The sequence below is a fragment of the Urocitellus parryii genome, chromosome 7 (assembly GCF_045843805.1).
Source record: "Urocitellus parryii isolate mUroPar1 chromosome 7, mUroPar1.hap1, whole genome shotgun sequence".
NCBI lineage: Eukaryota > Metazoa > Chordata > Mammalia > Rodentia > Sciuridae > Urocitellus > Urocitellus parryii.
Window position 1 is genome coordinate 129,476,235 of NC_135537.1, and position 24,268 is coordinate 129,500,502.

The 24,268-nt window shown below is 43.7% G+C and overlaps 1 protein-coding gene and 1 long non-coding RNA gene across 4 annotated transcripts in view; one reads left to right on the forward strand and one right to left on the reverse strand.

Moving 5' to 3' along the window:
* Chd3 (chromodomain helicase DNA binding protein 3) overlaps positions 1–9,049 on the reverse strand; it is a 26,214-nt gene extending 17,165 nt beyond the window's left edge. For 2 of the 3 annotated variants that reach the window (XM_077800455.1, XM_026390492.2), the window contains exons 1-9: positions 8,779–9,049; positions 4,141–4,253; positions 3,507–3,677; positions 3,155–3,279; positions 1,617–1,900; positions 1,276–1,406; positions 980–1,130; positions 557–750; positions 20–253 (exon numbers count right to left, since the gene is read on the reverse strand). In XM_077800455.1, the coding sequence (XP_077656581.1) occupies positions 20–253; positions 557–750; positions 980–1,130; positions 1,276–1,406; positions 1,617–1,900; positions 3,155–3,279; positions 3,507–3,677; positions 4,141–4,253; positions 8,779–9,049 (1,674 nt within the window). The remainder of the gene's footprint in view (positions 1–19; positions 254–556; positions 751–979; positions 1,131–1,275; positions 1,407–1,616; positions 1,901–3,154; positions 3,280–3,506; positions 3,678–4,140; positions 4,254–8,778) is intronic. The other variant, XM_077800456.1, reaches the window with a different exon arrangement.
* Positions 8,590–23,472, forward strand: LOC113183960 (uncharacterized). Its single transcript, XR_003300934.2, has 5 exons — positions 8,590–8,693; positions 10,526–10,611; positions 17,534–17,569; positions 22,498–22,593; positions 22,674–23,472. It is a non-coding gene; the product is annotated as an uncharacterized LOC113183960 (long non-coding RNA).
* The last annotated feature ends 796 nt before the right edge of the window (positions 23,473–24,268 follow it).

A 24,268-nucleotide genomic window follows, 5' to 3' on the forward strand; every position in this document is an offset into this window, starting at 1 on the left:
AGAAGGTGGTTCTACTCACTGTGCATCGGGGACACAGCCATTCACCATTGGGGATGTCAGGCAGGGGAGGGTTCAGGCAGTGGATGTGGTAGGAGGATATGCAAGCATCACAGCACAGGAGCTCCCCGCCATCCTTGCACACACGGCAGTACTCCATGTGATCATCCTCTTCCTCCTTCTCCCCTTCCTCCTCTCCCTCCTCTTCATATTCTTCATCTTCCTCCTTGGCCTCCCACTGTACCCCCTCCTTCTCCTAGAAGGTCAAGTACAGACATAAAGGAAAGGATTAAGGAGTGAGACTGGAGAATAGAGGCAAAAACAGGATGCCTGAATCCTAGAAGTGCAGAGAAGACTGGTGGAAACTAAGGAATAGAACACCCCAATTTCCAAAAATGTTGACTATGGGGGCAAAGAGATGGGGGAAAGCACCTAATTAGGATCCTGGATGCTGAGACATCCATTACTGAGGAGCCCAGGCATTTGGGGGTGAAAAAGAATAACTGAAAACAAGGAGGAAAAAGAGGTGGGTGGGTTCCTAGGGGCATGAGGTACTCACACAGTGGGGGCAACTCCATTTGCCCTCAGGAGCCCGGTCAAGCTCAGGATCAAGGCAGACGAGGTGGTAGGCACGAGGGCAGGTGTCGCACAGAATAATTTCCCCACCCTGCTGGCACACCTCACAGTAATCCTGGTGATCCGTCTCGTAGCCATCAACCTCCTCCTCCCCGGCCACTGCAGGACAGCCCAGGACTGTCATATACCCCAGTGAAGGCAAGGGGAGAGAGAGAGAAAGCACAAGCAAGAGAGAGAAAAAAGGGTATCCAGGGAGGAGGGAGGGAGGGAGAGAGAGACAGACACACACACACACACACACACACACAGAAGAGTTGAGTAAGAAGTTAAAATTGGAAAGAAGAAAAACGGCAAAGGGAGGGAAAAAGGCAGAAGGACAGACTCACACAGAATAAGCACCCCTTACCTTTCTTCTTTTTCCTTCCTGGCCGGCCTCTCTTTAGTTTCTTGGTGCGGACAGGGCCATCAGGCCGACCTGAAGCACTGTGGACACTGCCACTGTCCAGGTCTGACTCCTCAGCCTCTGGTTCAGGGCCCTCATCACTCTGAAAAACATACTGCCGGTGGTTGTCAGTGAGGCAGACTTGATTCCACTCCCCTCCCCAGGCCTTGGGGTCCCAAGTCCAGCTTCCCTTGTAGACCTGTCTCTGGACCCTGGCCCTTGATGCCCAGGTATTTAGCAGAAACGAAGGGGTCACTCACCGAGCCTCCCTTTTTCCTCTTGCCACCAAGCAGCCCTAGTTTGATTTTAAGTGGTGCCATCTTCTTTCCCCGAAGCTTCTTACGTCCATCAGGCACTCGGGGGCTCTTACTCCGCCTCTTATGGCCTGGACCTGAATGAGGGTAGAAACGAGGAGAGAGAAACCAGAAGTCATGGCACATCCTGGTAAACAAAGGTCATGGGGATTACTCTGTGGGCTATGGTTTCACTAAGACCCTCTTTCTGGAAAATGTTTCTCTTCTAGCAACTGGGGCTGGGAAGGCAAGAGTTCTAGGCAGTTTGGAAGGTGGAGTGACAGTGGTTGAATAAGTGCGTTTCCTACCTTTGCCCTCTTTGGTTTTGGCTCTTCGGATGGGTGGGGGCTGGATATCAGCAGCAGGGGGTGGTGGAAGGGCAGGGGGTCCAGAAGGTGCTATGGGGGTGGCTGAGGAGACAGCAGCTGACACCTGCTCAGCCACAGCTGCTGCTGCTGCTGCTGCTGCTGCAGCCACAGCAGCTGCTGACCCCTTAAAGGGGTTGTTGGCGCTGAACTCTCTCCACTTGGCCCCAAGGATGGTCATCATCTTAGACATTGGGATCTTAGGATTCTTCTTAGCAATTAGGGGCCTGTAAGTATAGAAGCAGAACTCAAACCCTTCACAGATGGTCTAGGAATACTGCCATCTTCCCTCATTAATAGTCTATAGGATTCCTGGGTGATAAAAATATACTCTATTAAGAAAAAATCAATTTAAATAATAAATAGGTGAAAGGAAGTTTTAAAAAAAAAAATAAGAAAAAAGCAAAATAAAATTTCAAAGCCAAAAAAAAGCTAAAAAGAATAAAGTAAAAAAGAATAACATAAACTCAAATGATTTACTTCTGTATACTATTTCACAGTTTAAAACAATTTATATAATATCTCATTTCATTTTCACAATAATTCTTGCTATAATTCACTGCATTTTACTAGTTAAACTCATGGAACCTGAAAAAAGGTTCCAGTAGGCAGAAGTCTGATAAATGAAGATTTAATAAATAAGCAAAGCAAAATCTGGAACACTGATGGCCACATTGTTCTGCTCTGCTATAGGGTGGTTAAGCTCTTGTGAAGACATATGTGGCCTTGAGTGATAACAAAAGCACCATCTTTAGCAGTAAGGTAAGTGAAACTTTACTAAAGACAGCTATCAGTTAACACATCCTGGGGCTAGATACCAAATATACTGGGCTTTGTACTCATTATCCCATCAAATCCACAGATTCCTGTCAGTAAAACCATTATTATTCCTATTTTACAGGTGAGGAAACTGAGGATCAAAGAAATTAAGTAACTTGCCCAAAATGAGACCAGGGCCTGAACCTCACAACAGTTGCTCCCAGGATAATAATTTCTGTTAAAATGCCTCCTTCCCCAAAAGACTATTCTATACTTTGAAGGCCATTGTAGCTTAGGCCCACTGGCAGCAAAGCATTCTCCATTGTTACTGGGACTTAAGGAAGGGGCAGAGACTCCATAAATGAGCAAGGGAAATTCTGAAACAATGACGGTATCTCCCAGAATGAGTTTAAAGAAGTCATGGAGGGGAAAATGGGAATGCTGGGCTAGGAAAGGACTCATTGTATTCTGTTGCTAGACAGTTCCCTAACCTAGGACTGGAATCATGATCTCTGTCCCTCACGCCCCTCAGTGAAGTATTCTTAACTGGAATCCTGGGATACTTAGGAGTCCAAGAATGCCTTGAAATTATGGTGTGAAATTTTGTGAGCATGGGCTGAGAATTTCTCTGGAGAGTAATTTCTTTGCAATGATCGGATTCCAGAGGGATTCAGGACCTCCCTAAAATTGTCTGTTCAAGAGGACTCCCAGTTCCATCCCACCTCATGAACTGGCTGAAGGCTTTGTAGTTGGTGAGTGTGTGGTAATCCTCCTCAGAGAACACATGTTCCACGTCCTCCAGGCCCCAGGTCAGAAGTAGAGTTGCTGATGACTTCTGTTCCACCTGCTGGGTAGGGGGAACTTCAGTGAGGTGGGCATTCCCCGGGCTCTCTCCTGGGCCCCCACACATGCCTCAATACTTACCTACCAGCTTCTTGCTCCCTTCTCTAGTCCAACCCTATCCCTCACAGACTACGCCTCAGGGAATTCCCTTCCTGTTCATGCCTGTTTCTCAGATGTTAGATATGCCTCTCTAATGCTGACTACTCACCCTTGCTCTCTAATCCTACTCACCTTTTGGCCCCCATCACCCTCCCCCTTTTTCCTCCGCTTTGTCTTCTTTTCCTTTTTTTCTCGGTGCTTCCGTCTTCTTTTCCGACCTGGTCCAGTTCCATATTCACTACCCCCACTCTCTGACTTCTCCCGGTACTCATCTCGCTCTGAGCCAAATTCTTCCTCACTGTCCTAAAGAGAGAGAAATAAAAATAACATTTATTCATCCTTACAATGTGTCAAGAACTGTTCTTAGCACATTACATTTTATTTCCATCTTCACAACAATTGTATAATAACTGATTCATTTATCCACTTTACAGATGAAGAAACTGAGGCACAGAGAGCTAAATAAATTGCCCAGGAAGACAGAGGGGTCTGAACTCATACAGTTTTCCTCCAAGACTGCTTCTGTTGGATGTTAGGGCAAGTCACAAACAATGACCGGGCTCTTCACCAGGTTGTAGAGAGTGAGGTTAGGGTCCTAGATCCAAGAGATATAAAGTAATGGGGTGTGGGGGAGTGTGAGGGGGGGGGTCAAGCCTCCTTGACTTCAGGACACCTCCCTACCTGGATAATCAGGAAAAAAGAAAATGTGATTCTCTGGGAAAGGTCCCTGAGGCTTGCCACAAAATTAGGAATCCCTGTCACTTACAAGTTTCTTGCGTTTGCGGGGTTTGCCTGGCTTGTTTTCCTTCTGTTTCTTGGGTCCTCGCTTTCTCTTCTTCACACTCAATGCTGAAGGCAGCAGCCGAATGTCATCCTTATCTTTGGAGCAGAGAACATCAGAAAACATAAGCCTCTAGGTTCCTAATCTCTAAGGCCCTTCCACACCCCCTTGCCCACTGCCTCAGTCCCACTCTCTAGGAACTGGGCATTAACTCCTCCAAACCTTGCTGCCTTTCACTGGATGCAAACAGAATGTGTTGAGTACTCTGGGATGCTCTGGTTCTGAATGGGAGGTCAGGGGTCAGAAAGGAAGAACGCCAAACCACTCCTTTCTCTCCCCTCCTACTAACAAGGGACCAGGCTCCAGGCCACGGGCTCTGACTGTGGCAGGTCCTTTCAGTCGCCGCCAGGACTCCTCCTGCCTTCCCCTCACTTCGCCAGCTGGCACCCTGCCCAGGAACTGGGGGAAGCCATGCCCAGCTGCTGGCCTGGCCTGACCCCAGCACTTGGAGTGGGGAGACACAAGCTGGCAGCTCCCTAAGCCAGATGCTGAGAAGGGAGAGCCAAAGGTGGACACCTGGGTTCTCACACTAACACCCTGGGGGCTGACATGCTTTTTGCCAAGAGGGAGGCCTCTATTTACATTTCCTGGGATAATCACCGGCATCTTGTCACCCCAACATAGTCCTAGAGGAAAAGAAATCCTCAGCCAGTCATTTTCATTTCTTGCCCACAGGATCATAGTGTCTGCCTGCATTCTAACCAGAGAGGAGGAAATCTCCAGAATTCCCTTAATGATATACCTCCTCCCTACTAACTTGAAATCTGCTTCCAAATCTATTCCCATACTCTTGCTCCCTTTGAGAACCCAGGGGCTGCACCCTTTATCCCCTGATTTTACTCTTCCCCTCTATTCTTTGTTCCAGACATCCTGATCCATCACTATACAGACAACCTAGGAGTCCAAATGAAACAAAGATATAGGTAGACAGAGATGCCCAGCATTTGTGTTCTCCAATGTACACACACTCACGGGCACAAATCCAGGAGTCACCATGTACCTGCTTCTGCAGGGCAAGATCCCTGACTCTCTCACCAGAAGCCTCTGTCAAGTGGCCCTGGGCAGGTTCTTCTCTGATGCCTCCTCCACCCCATACTCCATGACCCCTGCCAGTCTGCTGAGGCTTGGGAGCCAGTGTTGCTCCTAAACAGGAAGACCATGTGCCATACAAACTGATGCCACACAGACTGGGCCCCTGTTAGCCTCTGGCACCTAAGCACTAGACTAACCAGCCAGACCTGTCTTGTCCAGGCAGAGGCAGCTGCTGCAGGAGGGGAAAGCCTGGGTTTGGCCCAGACCCTTGCTCTAGGACACACAATCCTCTTTCCCTCAACAGCAAGGAAAATTAGCCACAATTAACAACCAGAGGCCTGGGTTTCCATTCCCTCAAATTCCTGGCACCTCCCTCCTTTCACACTACTTTTTCTCCTAACTCTGGCAACCTGTGTCCTCTTGCGCTGAACCAGGACACTCTAGCACTGGCTATGGATGTGAAAGGGGGCTGCCTGCCTAGGACCAGGGTGTGAAAACCGAGGTGGGGGATGGGGAGGGAACTGTAGTAGGAAGTCAGGAGGACGCCAGGCTCCCCTGAACCCCAGGGACTTGGGTTAACACGAACATGGAAACGGAGGCTGCCGGGGCAGTGGCAAGGGCAGGCCAACTGGCGAAGGATCAGGAAAGTGGCCTGGGTCACTCCCGGCTGGGGGTGGGGGCCCCCCCGCACTGCCTGTGAACTCCACTACACCCCCCCCCCGCGCGCAGCAGGAGGTTCCCGAACTTGGACGGACGTCCGCGGCGGGGAAGGCAAAGGAGAACGGGCGAGGGGAGGCAAGGGAGGGTAATAAAGCAAATCTAAGTCCTAACCTCTGTCTCAGCAGCCACTCAAAGCTGGCCTGGAGCCCAGACTCTCCCACATCCCAGCTCAGATCTCGGGAAGGCGGGGAGGGAGGGTGGAGCCTGGCTGCTCAAGCCCGGGGGAGGAGCCTGCGCGAAAGCCTCGCCTCCCACCCGCCCCTCTCTCCTAATCTCACCATCAATCTCTCACACATATATTTATTTTTTCTCAAATTCCCCTCCCTCCCCCACAACGAACCTCCATAATAGGTCTGCTGCACATGCGTACTGCACGCAGGGGGTGGGTTTGTATTTTCAGACCTTTTGCAAAGAAACTACCAGAATTTTCCGCACCACCCACAATCATTCCCCACCCCCACCTCAAGGAATCACATCTATATATTATGTTATATTATTTCTCTAGACTTGCCAGAAGGGGGAGGGAGAAGAAATGAGTTTTTTTGGCTTCCTGCTCCCTTCCCCCACCAACACGAGTGCTATTATTTTAAACGTTTAACAATGTAAGGAGACTGGAGCGAGGGGGAAGGGATAAAATTGGTCTTGAGTAAGAATGTAAAACAAAATGGTGAGAATCAAAGCAGTCGGACTGAAAAACAATGGAAAGCTCTCAGATGTACAAATTCATGTTCCAGAAAAGGATGAGGGAGGGCAGCCTGAGCAGATCTCCTCTGAGGAGGCTTATTCTCCCCACACTTAGGTAGACAGAGATAATGAACAGGCTAAAAATATTTTCCCAAAGTTTTACCTCAGAAAGTCATCTGAGGGGGTGTATCTGGGTCACTCATTTGACTCGGAGGGCTGAAAGGGAGATAGCATTGCCCAGGGAGAGAGGAGAGGTGGAATTTCACTTTAGATGTAACACTTTAAAAGCGTCTGACGTTTCTTCACGATTCAGAAAGCAAAGAGGGAAAAGGGGAGGGAGTAGGACACAAAGACCCATCTCAACCTTAGATTCTTTCATGCGCCCCTCTCTCTCAAACCCAGATCCGGGATCAAAAACACCCAAATACCAGATTCCAAGTTCAGAATACAAAATAGGTGAGGGCTGCTATTCCCCTAACTCACCTGACATCCTTTCTTTCCCTCTTTCGGCACCTTGCTGGAGGCAACCCTACAGGCAACCCTTTCCCCACGACTCTTTTATTTCTTTTTCCTCCTGTGAATTCTGCCGGCTGGCTCTCTGGGATAACTTTTTAAAAACTTTTCCCTTTATAATATAGACAAGCCTGGGGGCACAGGGAGACTTTAACCAGTCTCCATTAAACACACACCCCCACCCACCCACACAAGAAAGCACTCCCTCATTGCCTCCTCAAAGGTTGCCTCAACTAGATAAGAACATGTGCCACATAAGCCACACGGATCAATATGACAGTTTTACAAAGAGCATGATGGTAGACGTTTTGAAGTCTGGAGCATCTGTACTGCTCTGCAGTCCCCAAGCAGCGGGTGCAGACACCATAAGGCTCACCTATCCCAAGGAAGCCCCAAAATCCCTCCACGAGGAGGGTGGTCTGAAGGGAGCCACTGCTGGGCTCCTGATGCCAGGCAGCAGTCTATCTCCATCACTCCCGGAGAGTGCCGCCCAGAGCGCCGGGTGACTTGTCATTCAGGGAGAGGGGTGCTGAGTGATGGTCAAGCTGCAGACCAGCTGGGTGGGCAGGTTACGCCCCCCCAGCATGGTCAGGGTGTGGGTAGTTTCGGCCAAAGAGTGAGTGACAGTGAATGGCAGCCACGTGAGAGTCACAGCTGGGCAGTTCGGCCAGCCCAGACTGACAGGAGAGGGGGAGAGGGGGCCGCACTTGACACAAAAGAGCCCGAAGCAAAAGAGAGATGAAGGGGGTGGGGCCGGGGACATCTGGCTCCCCACTTTCCCCTTGTCCCCCAATCTTAAATGACTCTCACGATCCCCCAGCTGGGGAAGTGGGGGGTAGCTCAAGTCTAACTCCAGGAAGTGGTCTGAGTGGAGTGTTGCCGCTACCTGCCTCGAGTCATCAGCCGCCCACATGTACGCGACCCCTTCCCCGCGTGCCACCACACGCCCCAGAGCTGGAGGGCACCGAAGTCCCCGCAGGTGGAAAGGGGTCCGATGGACACTGTCATCTTTCTGCCGGCCCAAGTACCGAGTGGAGTGGGGTGGGGGGTTTGCTCCACACCACACATAGAAACCTCACCCTGCCTCGGTGCAACCCCACCGGGGTCGCAGCCCGAGGGGCGCTCGTTCGGCCGCCCCTCCCCCACGCGCCCCTCCCCCCACGCAGCCGTCCGGCCGCCAGGGTCTCCGCGGTCCCTCGCTCGGCCAGGGAGGGGGCCCTGGCTTCGCCTCGGCCGTTTCCTGCCTACCCCCTCCCCGCCGAGGGTAAAAAAAAAAATCTCCTCCTCCTCCTCCCCCGAAAGCCGCGACCGAGTGGCCCGGTCCGCGCGCGCAGCTCGCGCCCAGCGCTCTCCAGCCCGGGCGGCAGCAGCGGCGGCGGCGGCGGCGGGGGAGGGTTGCGGCGGGGGAGGGGAGGAGGCCCGGCCCCGCGGCCGCCGCCGCCCGGACCGCCGGGACCGCCAGGACCGCTGCAGAGCGCCGGCCCTAGACGGTGGCCCGCGCCCCAGATTCTCCTCGGCTCGGCCGCGCGGTGGGTGCCCGGCCCCCCGCCCGGCTTCGCGCGCCCGCGGCTCCCACTCGGGCTGGGGGGGGGGGGAGTCGGGGCAGCCGCTTACCTGGCGGCGGGGGCGGCGGCGGCGGAGGCAGCGGTGGCGGCGGCGGCGGCGGCGGGAAGAGGTGGCAACCGGGGGGGCTGTGGCGGTCGCGGCCCCGGTCGTGGCCCGGCCCGCGCCCGAGTACTCCCTCGTCGTCCTCCTCCTCATCGTCCTCGTCGGCCGCCTCCACCTCCTCCTCCTCTTCGTCGCCCTCTTCTTCCTCCTCTTCTTCCTCCTCCGACACCACCATCTCCTCCTCCTCCTCCTCCTCGTCCCTCAGAGGGGAAGCCATCCTGTGGCTCTGGCCCCCCCACCACCCCCCCACCCACCGCCCGCCCGCCTCCCCCACCGCTACCACCTCCTCCTCCTCCTCCTCCTCCTCCTCCTCCTCGGCGGCGGCGTCCTCCTCTTCACCGCCTCCCCCAGCCCCCCAAACCCCCGGGCCACCCCCCTCCAAAACCCCCACCCTCGGGGCCGCCGTCTGAGGAGGGGGGCCGAACCACCCCAAAAAATGTTCTTGGAAAATTTTGAGGAGAGACTTTTTTCCCCCTTCTCTTTCCTCCCAAGAGAACAAGAAAGGGGATTTTTAAAAAGAAAAAAAATTATATATATATATATATATATATATATATAAAAGTTTTCGACTTCTCTCTACCCCCCTCTCCGTTGCTTTAAATATATTTAAATTCTGAGGGGGGCGCTCAGAAATATTTCTCAGAGCTGAGGCACTAAGATGGCCGCCTTGAAATTATTTTTAAAACAACCCCCCCTCCAGCACCGCCACCCCCTCCATAAAGAAAGAGAGAGGGGGAAAAATCCCCTTTTAAAACAAAATGGCTGGCTTAATATTTCATTTTTCACCCCCCCATTCTCCTCCCTGTTACACCCCCATCTCCAACCCTCTACCCAGAAACCCACAAATTTCTTCCTTTTTTCATAACTGATTAGTGCACAGATTAATAGAGATATTTTCCTTGTGTACTGAAGTGTGTGTGTGTGTGTGTGTGTGTGTGTGTGTGTGTGTGTGTTGGGGGGGCATGAAGGATTTCTGCATAAAACAAAAATGGCTGCTGTGACTAACTCCCCCCCTTATAAAAAATATTTGGGGGGGGCATTAATCAGTACTCATGCTCAGTCTGACATCAGCATAAATTGTTAAAGGTTAACTAGTTAGATACTAGTCCAACTAGATTGAATTTTTTTTCTTTTCTTTACTAGTCTCTTTCTCCCCACCTCCCTTCTCTAAAGAAAAGCTTTTTTTTTTTTTTGAATACTTCAGAAGGGAGTGGTTTGACGTGAAGGTTTTTTTTTTCCCCTTCAGGCATTGAAAAGGAAAAAGATGAAATATATGTTTATATATAACTCTGTTTCTACATACCTCATTGAAGTCAAAATGCATTTAATTGTGTACGTATCTTTTAAATGAGAAGCGGTACTGAATATTTTTCTTATTTCTTTAAAAAAAGTGACAGAAATCCTAGTGACTTTTGGGGGAGAGATATGAATAGATACGATGATTGAGTTTTTTTTTTTTCAAAGGAGTCCATGTTTGATTCTCCCCTTTGCCCAGCCTTTTCAGTGATTTATAATTGTTGTAAATTTTATCTTCACTTTTTTTCCCTTTCCCTCAGCCTCCCCTCCCCAAGTTGCTAGCATATAAAATTAATTGAGGAATTAATTTGGGGTTAAATAGAACAGATTTTTAGAATAAAGGGGAGAGATAAAGTCTGAAGATTGTGAAATTATTTTCTCTTTTCTCCTGTTTCAGTATATTTCCCTTCCTCCATGATCTCCAGCACTGATAAAGTAGAAGAAACTGAGGTACCAGGAAAGAGAAAAGTAACTGGGACTGAGGTAGGGGTTATACTCAGGCATTTTTGTCTAACTTGCTAACCCTTGGTTTCCTCTACCCTAGTGTTTATTTTAAATGTGGTATTAGGAATCAGATGGACAGTTGAAAAGGAGTCCCAAAAGTAGCTTTCTCAAACAGATTTGATCAGAGAGGTCTAGACATAAAATACAGCTTGCCAATGAATGGAGCAAAGGAAGGAGGTGAATTAGCTTTAATTCTACCCTTTTTGTACCTCACCTTTTTCTTACTCTAGTTTTCTCCCATTCTTTTGATCTCACTTTGCCCCTCCCTTGCTTCCCATCCCAGGCCAGTAGAATAGTCTCTTTCCCGGGCCATTTCTCACCTCTGAAGTATAATTGCTGGCCCCCAGCCCTGCTCAAGAGCACAGCAGTCAGAAAGCATTAGTGACAAAAAAAAAAAAAAAAAAAAAAAAAAAGCATTAGTGACAAGGGAATACAATATAAATTTTTGTTTATAAGGCTAAACTAAAATGTTAATTGTTGATATCCTACCCCCCTCCTACTACTGTACCTTATTGAACATTGGTTCCCCCTTTTTTCCCTAATAATTTGAATTGTGAAACTCTCTTTCCTATGCTCCCAAATCATTCCTCTTCCATTCAATTTAGCTCTCTTGTCCACTCTCTGAGTCTCTGTACTAGTTCATCTGGGTATCTCCTTTTTTCTGAGTATGGCTTTTCTATGTGTGCATCTTTATTGTTTGCTAATACTGTCTGTCTTGCCTTTGACTCTCAGTCTCCATCACCTGCAAGTGACTTTCCATCTCTGTCCTCTGTTTTCTTCTGTCTTCCTGGGTCATCTCTGTGTATGGCTCTTCTTGTTTGTGCCTGTCTCCCCCTTTCTGGTCCCCTCTGTATGTCTGTGGATCAAACCAAGGTCTAGAAAAAGTGTCTCCATGTGTGTGTGTGTGTGTGTTGGTGGGGGTACACTATGCATCATGTGGTGCTCCACAAGTCTCTCTGCCTTGGGTCCTCTCACTCTATGCTGAATCTCTTTGCCCGCCTGCCACATGTGGCATGATCTGCAGGTGTGGGTGGCTAAAGGTGGCCATGTGCATCCCTATGCAGGCCTTCATCATTTTTTCTCTTGAGTGTGCTTTATATACAGATTTTTTAATCTTCCTGATTCTCTCCTTGTCCATCTGCCCCTCTGCCTGTCTGCATCTCTTTCCTGATCTTTTTTTCCTCCTTGCTGACCTCTTGATTTGTCGTCTTCTATCCTTGTTTCTGCCTGCCTCTTTACCTGCTTGCTCTTGTTATGGTGTCTGCCTGCCTGCCTGTCTGCTCCTTCCTGACTGGCTGGCAGCCTTTTTCTCTCTCTGGTTGTCTGTCTGCTTCTCTGGCTGTTTGCCCACCACTCTCTCTCTAGCCATCTGTCTCCCCGCCTGCCTGTCTCTATCACTTTTTTTAGCCTGCATCTCTTGGTTTGTCTACTTCCAGGTCCTGCTATGGCCATCCCCATCTTGGTTTGCCTCTTATCTTGCCCTTCTCCTTGTTCCTATTTATCTCTTTTCATCATTTTTCCTTGCTTCCCATTAGTTCTGTCTTCTTGCCTGTCTTCCCTACTTGCTCTCTGTTCTCTTACTGCTTATAAAGCCTGTATCTTTTCCCTTTTTCTGTTTATCATCTCTTTCTCCCTTGACTTGCTTTCTGCCAACATCCCATGAAGGGGGATGGTCTCTCTCTCCAGACTTTTCAGTAACCCCTTCCTCCAAAGTCTTACCTGCTTTTGTATCATATCCCCTACCCTGTCTTCTCTCACACTTGCTTCCATTTCAGTCATGTCTTTTTCTTTCTGCTTCCTAGACAGGCTGCCTACCTCAGTCTTTTTGCCATTCCCCTAGTCTCTATTTTCCTGCCTTTTTACTGTCTGTTTGATAGGCTCTTTCTTTATGTCCACATCCCTGCTTGCTTTTCTTTCTTTTTTTGTTTTAGTCCCCTCTTCCCCAATCAGCTTGTGTGTGTATGTGTGTGTGGTGTTCGGGATTGAATGAAGGGCATGCATGTGCTAGGCAAGCACTCTATCACTGGACTATATCCGCAATACATTTTATTTTTTGAAACAGGGTCTCATTAAGTGGCCCAGCCTGGCCTCGAACTTGAAATATTCTGGTCTCAGTCTCCTGAATTGCTGGGATTACTGATTTATGCTATTGTGCCGAGCCTCAATTAACTTTTGAATAGACATAACTGTGGTATAAAAATGTAAAAGTATATAACTAGCAGTGTGCAAAGTAAGCCTTCCATTTATTCTCTCCCTGGCCATGATTTCCTCTCCCAAGAGGCAGCCACTATGTCACATTTCTTGGATAATGCCTGAGAGAAGAATCTATACATACACAAGTCTACTTGGTTTTGCTGTACTCTTTATGTTTTTTTTTTCCAGTTTTGCTGGATACTGCTTCCTAACTTTACGTGACTTGCCACCTCTTGCCTCTTGTCTTTCTGATTCTACTTTATGGAACTTCTGTTTTTGATTGACTGTTGCTAATTACCTGCTTTTACTACCAGTACCAAAGGAATTCTTAGAAAGGTCTTGTTCTCTCCTGATCTCCTATTCTACTCTACATAATTGTCTGGAAACACACTCTTGGTCTCTTCATTGCTGAAGTATGTATTAATTGAGAAAAGAAAGACATGAATGCATTAAATGAATATACTAAAAACTACCAGATAAATAATAGTACAATTAATAAGTACAGATAGTTTGTAAGCTGTGCTTACACACAAATAGACAAGTGGCCTGCTCTATCTTTCCTTTTTATCTATATGAATTCTATGAAGTCATACGAATCTAGATCCTTTGAGAGTTTTGTACTGTTTTGCTTTGGTACTGGGGATTGAACCCAGGGGATCTTTACCACTGAGCCACATCTCCAGGCCTTTTTACTTCTATTTTGATAAAGGGTCTCATCAAGTTGTCCAGGCTAGCCTCAAACTTGTGATCCTCCTGCCTCAGCCTCCAGAGTATCTCAGATTACAGGCATGTGCCAGCTCCTTTTAGGTGGTTGACTTGGGCCTATTCCAGAAGTTTCTTTCTCCTCATCTCAACAGCTTTGCTCCTTATTAAAATTTCTCCTTTTTCATCCTTCCTTCTGGATCTTCTTCCATGCTGCCTTAGAAACATTATAACTCTTTAGCAGGGAGACAAAGACTCAGCTTCTAACTAGGTCTCTTTGAGAAAGATGATAAGACTTTACAGGATATACTGTTCTTTCATTTCTGCTTATTTACTGAATATTCCTGAATTCAACTGTTTTAGCCTCTTATCTCTGTGTTGCTCTTCTTTCTCCCCCCCCACCCCTTCTCTTTTATTTGTTTGTTTGTTTATTCTTTCCTTGTATCTGTCTTGGTCTTCATTCTAGCTTTTCCTTCTGATTGGCTACCTCTCCTCTCTTCTGTGTGATTGACATATATCTCTCCATCACCCCATCTGTCTGCTGGATTCTCCCTGTCTGCCTGAAATAATTATAAGGCACTCTGTTGTATAAAACACTATTATCACTTTGTCTTCCTTCTTACCTTATAGTTTTCTTCATCGGTGTGTCTTTCTTCTCTCTCTCTTCTCCTTTCTGTTCACTTGTCCTTTGGGACAAGTGTTTCCCTTGGTGATCTTGCCTTCCTCACTGTGGTCATTTTTTTCTGTCAACCTGTTTTTCTGCTATCCTTCTTCTATACCTGGTCAGTTATTCTGTCTTTCCTTCTGTGTTTCCAAGTTTCTCTATACTTCTTTCACATGTCTATGCTTATTAGGCCTTTTATCTATGCCTGTATATCCTACTGACTCTAGCTGCTTGTCTCCCTGCCTGTCAGTTTCAATGTAGGCATCACTCTCTGCCTTTTTCTGTCTTTCTGTACTTTAAAAAAAAAAAAAAGACTGACTTTTTTTTAGCTGGGTATGTTGGCACACACCTGTAATACCAGTGGCTCAGAAGGCTGCGGCAGGAGGATTACAGGTTCAAAGCCATCCTCACCAACTTAGTGAGACCCTGTCTTAAAATAGAGAAGGCTGTGGATATGGCTTAATGGTTAAAAACCCTTGGGTTCAATGCCTGGTACCAAAAAAAGATTTTTTAAATTAAATCCAGGGCTGGGGATGTAGCTCAGTGGGTAAAGTGCTTGCCTTGCGTGTGTGAGGCACTGGGTTCGATCTTCAGCACCACATAAAAATAAATAGTTGTCCATGTACAACTAAAAAAAAATTAAGTAATCAAATCCCTATGATTAATGGATAGAGACTTTTTTAAAAAAATTAGACTTGTTAAGGTGAGAACAAGGAATTCAGATATGTAGCTATCAAATGCAAACCAGAAATTAGATGCTCCCCTGCACACATACAAAAGGGAAAAAAAGGAAAAACATTGAGGGGACTGCCCAACCAATAATATTATTATGTAAAGAAAACTCAAGAAATTTATTTGGATTAGAAATTATTTTTCCCCAGAAAAAAAAATATATATATATGTAACATCATATATATGTTCATGATGTTATGAATACCCTGAAGTCTGTGACCTCAGGTTAAAATTGATATAGGAAACTAATAAGTAAAAATGCACGGAATTGTGCTCATACAACATGTAGATTAAAGTATTAAAAACACTGTAATCTATGATTTTCCAAATATGTTACTGATAATAATGAAAGGCATGTAAATGCTCAGGATATTTTAGACTCAATCATGGAATTAAAGAAATGGGGAGTCATCTAAATCATTGGTTGCCACTTGTCCTTTCCCAAAAAGCCTATCCTTTATTCTGAAATTTTTTATTTCTTCTATATAATTTCATGTAGGATAAATATGTAACATACTACATTTAGCTTAAAATAAATACATGTACATATATTTTTATGTTACATATTCTGCATATCATATAGGTATTATATATATGTACACACATATTTATAAATTAACAATTACATATGCACCCAAACTTTTATAATGCTAAAAATGTCCTTTGTAAAAGTAAGATAGATCTATATGGAAGAAGGTCCATGAGTGGATTTTAGAGAGAGAGCAAGAGAATGGCTTTAAAATTTTTGTTTATTTACTTATTGCAATAGAGGGATTTGAACCCAGGGGCATTCTACCATTGAGGTACATCACCAGTTCTTTTATTTTGAGACAGGATCTGGCCTGCAACTTGTGATCCTCCTCCCTCAGTCTCTTGAGTAGCTGTGCCACCATACCTGGCTGAAAATGGCTTTTTAATATTTCCTATACAATTTGAAAAATTTTTCAGACTATATTTACATGTTTTATAATTATAAAACATTTAAAATATCTTTTTATGAAGTAATGATGATGAGTATGTGTGTCAGGGTTTTGTGGTTCTTAATATCCTTAACACAGTGAAAAGTCAAGAACCCCACATTGAGCACTCAACCACTGAGCCACATCCTCGGCCCTTTTTTATATTTTATTTAGAGATAAGGTCTCACTGAGTTGCTTCAGGCCTCACTAATTTGCTGAGGCCGGCTTTGAACTTGTGATCCTCCTGCCTCAGCCTCCCAAGGTGAAGATTACAAGCATGCATCACAATACTAACCCAGCTGATGAATTTTTCTTTAACTTAAATGAATTTTTTAAAAGTAAATATTAGGGCTGGGGCTGTAGCTCAGTGATAAAGCACTTGCCAGGTATGTGTGAGGCACTGGGTTTGATCCTCAGCACCACATAAAAATAAATAAATATTATGTATCTGGGGCTGGGGATGTGGCTCAAGCGGTAGCGCGTTTGCCTGGCATGCGTGCGGCCGGGGTTCGATCCTCAGCACCACATACCAACAAAGATGTTGTGTCTGCTGAGAACTAAAAAATAAATATTAAAAAAAAATTCTCTCTCTCTCTCTCTCCTCTCTCACTCTCTCTTTAAAAAAAAATATTATGTATCTATCTACAATTTTTTAAAAAGTAAATTTTATATTAATGGAAATAATATCCATAAATCTTTAATTAGATTTGGTAATTATAGCTTCCTGATTTATTTTAAATTACAACTAATCATTAAAATAAAATCAATAAAAATTAAAGTGGGGCTGGGGTGGTAGCTCTGTGGTAAAGCACTTGCCTTACATGTGTGAGGCGCTGGGTTTGATTCTCAGCACCACATATAAATAAATAAAATAAAGGTCCATGGACAACTAAAAAAAAAAAAAATTAAAGTATCTTCCATGCTACCCATACCACATTTTTAGGTTCAGAAACTGGGGCTTAGATATTGATAGGATTGCCTAAGATCAATTATTATTAGTTAAGGACAGAACCAGGACTTGAATCTATTAATTGCTATTCTAGTGTACTTTGTAGTGTACTTCTGAGTCAATAGGATGTCCTATGGTTTTAAAGGAAACCAAAATTAAAGGTCACATTGTGTTACTATTATTAACTTATAACAGTTATACCACAGAATTGGCAAAGGTCAATTTAATTGTATTTATTATACTTTTTTTTTTCAGTAGTGGGATTGAATACAGGAGTACTCTACCACTAAGCTACACCCACAAATCTTTTAAATTTTTTTTCATTTTGAGGCAGGGTCTGACTAAGGTGCTGAGGTTGTCCTCAAATTTGGGATCCTCCTGCCTTAGACTCCCACAGAGCTGGGATTAGAGGTATGCACCACCATGTACAGTTTATACTTACAAACTTTTTTTTGACACAGGATTCCACAACTACTACTACTACTACTACTACTACTACTACTACTACTTCTTCATCGTATTTTGTTGTGTTTTTTTTTTTGGTAGTTGTAGATGGACAGCCCTTTATTTTATTTATTTTTATGTGGTGCTGAGGATCAAACTCAATGCCTCACGCATGCCAGGCAAGCGCTCTGCCACTGAGCTACAGCTCCAGCCCACAATTCAACTTCTTACCATCTATTCTCTTTTGTCTTTTTGCAGTTATGGAGATTGCACCCAGGACCTAGCACGTGCCAGGTAAATGTTCTACCACTGAGTTATATCCCTAGCTCTTTTTAGAATTTTGAGACAGAGTCTCACTAAGTTGCCCAGGGTGGGCCTCCTGCCTCAGCTTCCCAAGTTGCTGGGATTACAGGTATATGCTACCACATCCTCCTTAGCACCTACTTTTGGGAAACAGTAGATGTTTCTCATCACACTTGTACATAAAATGACATGTGCAAAGATGTTCATTATAACAGTGTGTAGCAAAAACTTCTGAACACCCTAATAGTAAGAAATAGCTAAGCAAACTACACAACAATCATGAAAAATGAGTTACATCTGTGTATATAAATAGGGTCAGATTCTTCAGTATACAGTTGCATGGAAAAAAACAGGCTACAAAACAGTATTTACATTATGATACTTGTTAATTTATTTGTGTTTTAAAAAAATTAAAAACAATTCTAAATATTTCTAGAGATATGTTTTTATTTATAAAATTGCTTTTTAAAATTCTGAAGGTACACATATCAAAGATTTTTAATTTGTTAATTCTGAATTTTTACAATGAGAAAGTTTAATTTGTGTAAACACATTTAATTGATCACATTAGCAAATGGAGCTAAATGAGATAAAAAGTAGTCTGATTTCTCTAAAGAAATCACTCCTTATTAATCTCTGGTCCTTTGAAGAGAAAAACATGTAAGCAAAGTATAATCAGTGGATATACTGATATGCTTTTGAAAACATTAGAGAAGTTCCACTTTAAAGACTAATTAAAGTATGAGGAGGAAAAGGAAAAATATACATATATTTATAAACATGATGCCATTTGTGAAAGAAAAAATATGTGAATATCCATAGGGTGTACTTAGAAGAATATACAAGAAACTATAGTAGTTGCTATTGGGAAGGTAAATTTATTTTTTTTTTTATCTTTTCAAGCAACTTGAAAATGTTGTCAAGCAACTTTTTAAGTGACCAAGAGATTGGCTGGGTAGAGGGAGGAGATCAGACATAAACACAAAAAAAGCTAAATATGAATATGTGATTTTGATTATTGCTATGGGCTGTAAAATCTAAGTGTTTGGAGAAGAAATCTTGCATGGGGGTGGTGGGGTGGAGAGTAGAGGGAGTCAGTGAAGAACTTTCATATGTAATTGTGTTTGTGTTTGAAGTTGGCCCCAAAAGATAACTAGGATCTATATAGCAGACAGGAAAAGCAAGGGCAGTCTAGGTTAAATAAGAAAGCATTTAGCAGGTGGCATTGGAAGTCATCTGACTGGAGTGGTAATTTCATAATAGAAAATTATAGTAGAGTAAGAATGTTGGAATATAAAGTGAAGAGTAGAGGCCAGAACCTTGGGGGAATTTTGAAAGATGGAGGCAAGGAGGAGAAGAGAAACAAACCAAAGAAAAACAAATTGTTAGGATAAAAGATGTACCAGATATTGTTACTATGGAAGAATAGAAACATAGCTTCCAAAAGAAAGACAGGATACTTGCTGCCAGATGCTTCGTGGAAGTCAAGAACAATACAAACTGACTGTTCCTCAAAAATTTAAATATTGGCCAAGTATGGTGACACATGCCCATAATCCCAGCTACTTGGGAGACTGAGGCAGGAAAATCTTAAGTTCCAGGACTCAGTGGTCCAGCAACTTAGTGAGATACTATCTCAAAATAAAAAAATAAAAAGGACTGGGGTTGTAGCTCAATGGTAAAGCACCTCTGGATTCAATCCCAAGTACCACAGGGAGAAAAACAAAGTTACCAAATATAGTCTGGCACAGTGGTACACACCTGTAATCCTAGCAACTGGAGTGGCTCAGGCATGAGGATCCCAAATTTGCATCAGCATGGGCAATTTAGCAAAACCCTGACTCAAAATTTAAAAACAAAAAGGGGTTGGGGTTTTTTTTAGCTCAGTGGTAGAGCACTTACCTAGCATGCACAAGGCCCTGACTTCAATCCCCAATACTGGCTGGCTGGATAAATAAATAATCCAAATATATATATATTTTATCACACACACACCAGAAGAAGGAAGAGAGTATGAATAGGAGACAGTCGTCACGAAGTTTGGTAATCCCAAATAGATATTTTAAAGTAATATATAAAATAGACCTGGAATCATCACATCACATACCTGAGTGAATCTAATTCTTTATCTCCAGGGTTACTTCCACATTCCCCCATCTTGTATAAAAAGCTTGTATTCCTTGAAGGCTCCTGCAGTCTAGCTGTATATTCCTTAATCTCTCTCCTATACTGTCAACCACTTAACCTCCTGACCATTCCTCTCATTCACGGAAGATACTGGCTTAGTTCTGCCGTCATCATGGGTCACCTTAGGATCCATATGAAAGATCCTTTTATCGCCCTCTCAGTTCCTCGAATCCCTGATTTCCAGAGACCTTATTCTCCCTCCTACTTTTGCATCCCCAGCCTTTGTACCTACCTATTTTGTAATATTAAATTCAAGCCTCCACTTTGGCTACAACTTTGTATTTTTCTAGCTCTCTCGTTTACTTATATCTCACTATTCCTGGACCCCCATGAGACATTCTATCTGCTTAACTCTTAATTTTCTCCTAATTATTTCTCCTCCATTCTGTCTTCACCTCCTTTCCTGTCCAGTTTATTTTTTTAAAGTATTTATTTTTTAGTTGGACACAATACCTTTATTTTACTTATTTATTTTTATATGGTACTGAGGATCAAACCCAGGGCCTCACACGTGCTAGGCGAGCGCTCTACCACTGAGCCACAACCCCAGCCCCTCCTGTCCAGTTTAAATTCCACGGTCTTTCATTTCAACAACTCTCCTGCCAGTGCTGGTGCCCATTTCTCATTTTCTTTCTTGGAAACCCCTTGCCTTGGTGCACTTCAAAGTGCTGTGGAAGAAAATACCATAACCATTCGGACCAGTATCCCTGCTCAGAAAACCTTATTCCAAATCAGTTTCCTTTTTGAGTCAGTTCTCCACAGTGACTTATTCAAATTCCTCAGGCTTCTTCCTTATACTCATTTGATCTCAGTCAAAAGGCTATGTTTTAGTCAGCTTTTTCTCACTGTTGTGACCAAAAGACTTGAAGAAAAGTTTATTTAGGGGGCTCACAGTTTCAGAGTCTCACTCCATGATAGCCAACTCCATTGCTCTGGGCCCAAGATAACTTAGAACATCAAGGTGGAAGATTGTAACAGAGGAAAGCATGTCTGAACAAGACCCCCAAGAAGCACAGAGAGAGTTCCACTCTCCAGGGACAAATATATATTCAAAGGAATCCTCCCAAAGACCCATCTCCTCCACCCTGCCTATAGTTACCACCCAATTAATCCCTATCAGGGGATCAATATACTGATTAGATAATGTTCTCATAACCCAATAATTTCACCTCTGAACTTTCTTGCATTGTTTCACACATGAGCTTTTGGGGGATACCTAATATCCAAACTGTAACAGGCTGAGAAATGATCTCTTCCTTACACTCACTCAAATTAGGAAGTCTTATCTATTTCCAGGAAATAGGAGGAAAGAATGAGAGCAAGAGCACAAGTGAAGGGATTAACTTCAGACAGGTCAGAAGGGAAGAAGGAAAGGACAAACATGCATATTGTTAAATATGTAGGTTTAACATCAGTATTTTGAAGGAGTTCTCTTCTGATTAAACAGCTATATTAAAAACAAAAATTTAAAAGAACTAGAATGTGACATAAGAAAATATTTTCCTGGAGGTAAAAATGTCTTAAACTTGGGGCTGGAGTTGTAGCTCTGGGGTAGAGTGCTTGCCTTGTATGTGTGGGGCACGAGTTCGATTCCCAGCACCACATCTAAATAAGCAAATAAAATAAAGGTCCATCAACAACTAAAAAAAATTTTTTTAAAGTCTTAAGCTACATGAGTAACAGCCATAAAGGAAAATACTTACAGATTTACTCAATAAAATTAGCTGGGCATGGTGGTAAATACCTGTAATATCATCGGCTCGGGAGGCTGAGGCAGGAGGATCATGAGTTCAAAGCCAGCCTCAGCAATGGTGAGGCGCTAAGCAACTCAGTGAGATCCTGTTTCTAAATAGAATATAAAATAGGGCTGTGGATGTGGCTTAGTGGTTGAATGCCCTGAGTTCAATCCCCAGTACAAATAAATAAATAAACAAATAAATTTACTCTATATAAAACATCACAAACAAGGTTAAAAGAAAAACCAGGAAAATATTTATACCATTTATGACAAACTGCTCATTCAGTAAGTAGTGTGTGCTTTAGAGAACTTGGAGGTAACAGAAGCAATTTTAGTTCCTTTAAGCAAAAAGGGATTTTATGCAGGAAGTTAACTTACAAAATTGTTGGATAGGCCAGAGAAGCACTGTAGTCTGGGCTTCCAGAGTGAACAGAACATTGCAAAACTGACCCACCAGAAATCTACTTCCTGTCTGTGCCACCACACTAGCTTTAGTGTTTGTTTTCTTGTTGAAATAAAGACTTCAGATAAATCAAAATATAAAGTAAATAAATTATGTGTAAAAAATGGATGATGATTGCTATTTGGGGGATAGGTACTGGAGATTGAACCCAGGGGCACTCAACCATGGAGCCACATCCCCAGCCCTTTTTTGTATTTTAATTAGAAACAGGGTCTCCCTGAGTTGCTTAGGGCCTTGCTAGATTGCTGAGGCTGCCTTTGAACTTGTGATCCTCCTGCCTTGGCCTCCTGAGCTGATGGGATTATAGGCATGTGCCACCACACCCAGGTATGATTGCTGATTTTTATGAAGTTTTACTTTGTAAGTGAAATACCCTAAGTAAGTACTTTTTTAAAAATTTTTTTAATAGAAGGATACATTTTATTTTTTTATTTTTATTTTTTTAAAGAGAGAGAGAAAGAGAGAGAGAGTGAGAGAGAGAGAGAGAGAGAGAGAGAGAGAGAGAGAGAGAGAATTTTATTTATTTTTTAGTTTTTTCGGCGGACACAACATCTTTGTTTGTATGTGGTGCTGAGGATCCAACCCGGGCGAGCGTGTTACCGCTTGAGCCATATCTCCAGCCCCTAAGTAAGTACTTAATATGTACTAACTCACTTATTCCTTCCAATAACCTTATAAAATAGAAATTATAAATCTCCATTTTGCAGATGAGGAAGCAGAGGTAAAAGAAGATTAAATAAACTGGATTCGGTGATACACATCTGTAATCCCAGCTACTCAGGATGTGAAGGCAGGATTATCACAAATTCTAGACCAGCTTGGGCAATTTAGAGAGACTCTGTCTCAAAACTAAAGAGGGCTGGGGATGTAGCTCATTGTAAAGTGGTAAAGTGCCCCTGGGTTTGATTCCCAATGGCCTCTTCCCCATCCTCAGAAAAAAAAAAAGGAAATTAAACATCTAAGACCAGAGCTACTAAGAGGTAAAACAGGCATTTATATACCCAAACTCATGGACCAGGGTAAACCTGAAGAAAAGGTGAAAATTCAGATGATATGATAACTCAAGGATTAAAATGCTATTGTTAAAATCACAGGAATTGTGATAGAAGTTGGCTTTAAGGGGGTATAATGTATTTGTTTCTCGATGTCCTTAGCTTGATATGTGATGGGTTTTTTGTTTGTTTGTTTGTTTTTGGTAGCAGGGATTAAACCCAGGATGCTCTACCACTGAGCTACACACCCAACCTTTTTATTTTTTATTCTGAGATGGGATCTGTCTAAGTTCTGGTCCTCCTGCTGCAGCCTCACAAATCACTGTAATTATAAGCATGCTGTTTAACATTGCCTTTTAACAACTTCTTGATGTAGGTTGAGCTCACATCCCTAATCCAAAATCTGAAATGCTTCAAGATCCAAGAGCACCAACATAATGTCCACAGTGAAAGGTTCTTCTTGTGATGGGTCACAGTCAAAATGCAGGCACATTAAAAATATTTTATCAAATTACCTTCTGGCTATGTGTATAATGTATATATGAAACATAAATGAATTTCATATTTAGAATTGGATCCCATACCCACAATGTTTCACTAGTATATTCAAGTATTCCAAAACCTGAAAAAATTCAATATCTCAAATGTTTGTTTCAAGCATTTGGGATAAGGATAGCCTAGGTTTCCCAATAGATGGCCAGTTTGAAATGTCTTGCCCTTTCCACCTATTGTCAAGCCATAGTAGTCCCAGTAATATTGCCCTGACACTTTTCCCACTGATTACTCTTCAGATTATAGATGTGTTATAGTGCTAACCTCAGCTGTCATCCTCTTGCTCCTCCATTTGCTCTTGGCCCTTTGTTACTATCTAACTTTCTGTGTAAGGAATTATATTAATTTCAGACTAAATTTGATATTATTCCTAAGTTAAAACCAACTAATTTTTAAAAAAGATTCTATGTCCCCAATTTTAATATTTATTTTTTAGTTTTTTCGGCGGACACATCTTTGTTTGTATGTGGTGCTGAGGATCGAACCTGGGCCGCACGCATGCCAGGCGAGCATGCTACCGCTTGAGCCACATCCCCAGCCCATACTGCATTCTTGAGATGACCTCGTCCTGTCTTTGGCTATTATAACTATCTGCTAACAATTCCCATACCTATAACTCTGACCCAGAGCTTTCCAGTCCCAGGGTTTGGACATGTGTACTTTCATGTCCCAGAATACAAGGATATAGCCAACTAAAATTTCATTTTTTCATCTTCCAGCATTCTCCTTTTCTATCACTGGACTCACCATCCTCTCAG